Source organism: Numida meleagris, unplaced genomic scaffold, assembly GCF_002078875.1.
Source record: "Numida meleagris isolate 19003 breed g44 Domestic line unplaced genomic scaffold, NumMel1.0 unplaced_Scaffold398, whole genome shotgun sequence".
Lineage (NCBI taxonomy): Eukaryota > Metazoa > Chordata > Aves > Galliformes > Numididae > Numida > Numida meleagris.
Window position 1 is genome coordinate 45,474 of NW_018364619.1, and position 1,609 is coordinate 47,082.

The 1,609-nt window shown below is 65.9% G+C and overlaps 1 protein-coding gene across 1 annotated transcript; it reads right to left on the reverse strand.

Annotated features, from left to right (window-relative positions):
* Positions 1 to 582: 582 nt before the first annotated feature.
* Positions 583 to 1,231, reverse strand: LOC110391535 (transcription factor E3-like; the record flags this gene model as incomplete). Its single annotated transcript, XM_021383426.1, is given in 1 exon segment — positions 583 to 1,231. A coding segment is annotated over 1 exon segment (336 nt), but the record flags the coding sequence as incomplete, so codon positions are not given.
* Positions 1,232 to 1,609: the final 378 nt, after the last annotated feature.

A 1,609-nucleotide genomic window follows, 5' to 3' on the forward strand; every position in this document is an offset into this window, starting at 1 on the left:
GGGGGGTCCCACCTTATTGGCTTTGGCCAGGTCCTTGTCCAAAGTCTGCACCTTCTGACGCAGCCCCGCGAGTTCTGGGGTGGGGGGAACACGAGGTGGGGGGGTCGGCACCTCAGGGCCCCCCCGAGCCCCTCAGGACCCCGCGGGGCCGCCCCCGCCGCCCCTTTACCGGCGCTGCTCCGCCGCAGCTGGTCCGAGAGACGGTAATTCTCCGTGCGCAGCTCCAGCAATTGAGCCTTAGGGGGTCAGTGGGGAGGGGGGGGTGTCACAGCCGTCCTGACGGCCACCCCGGACCGGCCCGGGACCCCCCCGGCCCCCACCTGCATCCGCTCGAACTCCTCCGCCGACAGCGCCTGCGCCATCTTACGTTCTTCCCGGCACTTCCTCTCTTCAAGATGCGCAAACGGAAGTGACGCAAGAACCATAGAGTTTGGAGAGCAGAGCGGCAGCGCGAGGAGGCTGCAGAAGGGAGGGGCTCCGCGTCGGTCCTCCGCGGAGGATTCTCCGGCCTTTCTACATCTACATTTCTACGTAGCTCGCGCGCTCCTATGTTTATAGGACCCCTGTGAAAACCAGGCACCGTTTCGTTAATAAAAGTTTATTTCCGCTGCTTTTTTTTTTTTAAGATTTTCGTAAAAAAACTGAGAAAAAAAGGGGCAGCGGCCACTTTAAGCGGGACAGGGCGAGAACGAGAGGGCGGGACTTCGCGCCTGAGGGCCCGCCCCCAGGGGAGGAGCCAGGGAGAGAGGCGGGGCCACGAGGGTGGGGCCCACGGCCTTAAAGCGGCGATGCCACATCAAAGAGACATCCACCCTTAAAGGAGCTGCTCCATCTTAACGAGACGCCTCAAAATCACCACGGGGAGATTGGGCCGGGAGGGGCCGCGGGGGGGGGCTCAGGGCTCGTCCTCCATGCTGAGGCTGCTGCGGGGGCTGGAGGCGCAGGACGGCCCGGGGGAGGCCACGAGGGTGCCGGGGGGGCCCAAGGCCTCGAGCCCCCCGCCCTCATCCATCAGGAGGTCATCCAGCCCCCCCCCACCGCCCACGCCCAGCCCCAAGGGCAGCCCCAGGTCGTGGGGCAGTGCCAGGTCCAGCAGGCACTGCGGGGCTGAGGGGGGAAAGGGGGGGGCGCCGGGGGTCTCCTCCTCGGACCCCCCTGCGTCTGGCAGCGTCGCTGCCGGGGGGGGGCTCAGGGGGAGGCCGTGCAGCTGCGCCTGCAACTCCAGCTCCTGGAGGGGAGGCAGTGAGCGCTGGAATCCCACAGAGCCTCTCCCAGGACCCAGGCCGAGCCCCCTCCCAGCCCCACAGCGTCCCAAGTCCCACAGCGTCCCAAGTCCCACAGCGTCCCAAGTCCCACAGCGTCCCAAGTCCCGCACCCGTAGCGACTTCCTCAACCCCACAAAAACCCCATTAAGAACCACAGCAAACCCCTAACCCCACAAAAAAAAAGCCCCCTCCCAACTCCTCGGCACCCCTCTCAAGACCCACATTGAACCCGTAGCCCCATCGCAACCCGCCAGTCCCACAGAGAGCCCCCTCAGCCCCACAGAGCCCCCCACAAGACCCACACTGAGACCCCTCGACCGCACAAAACCCCCTCACCTCTACAC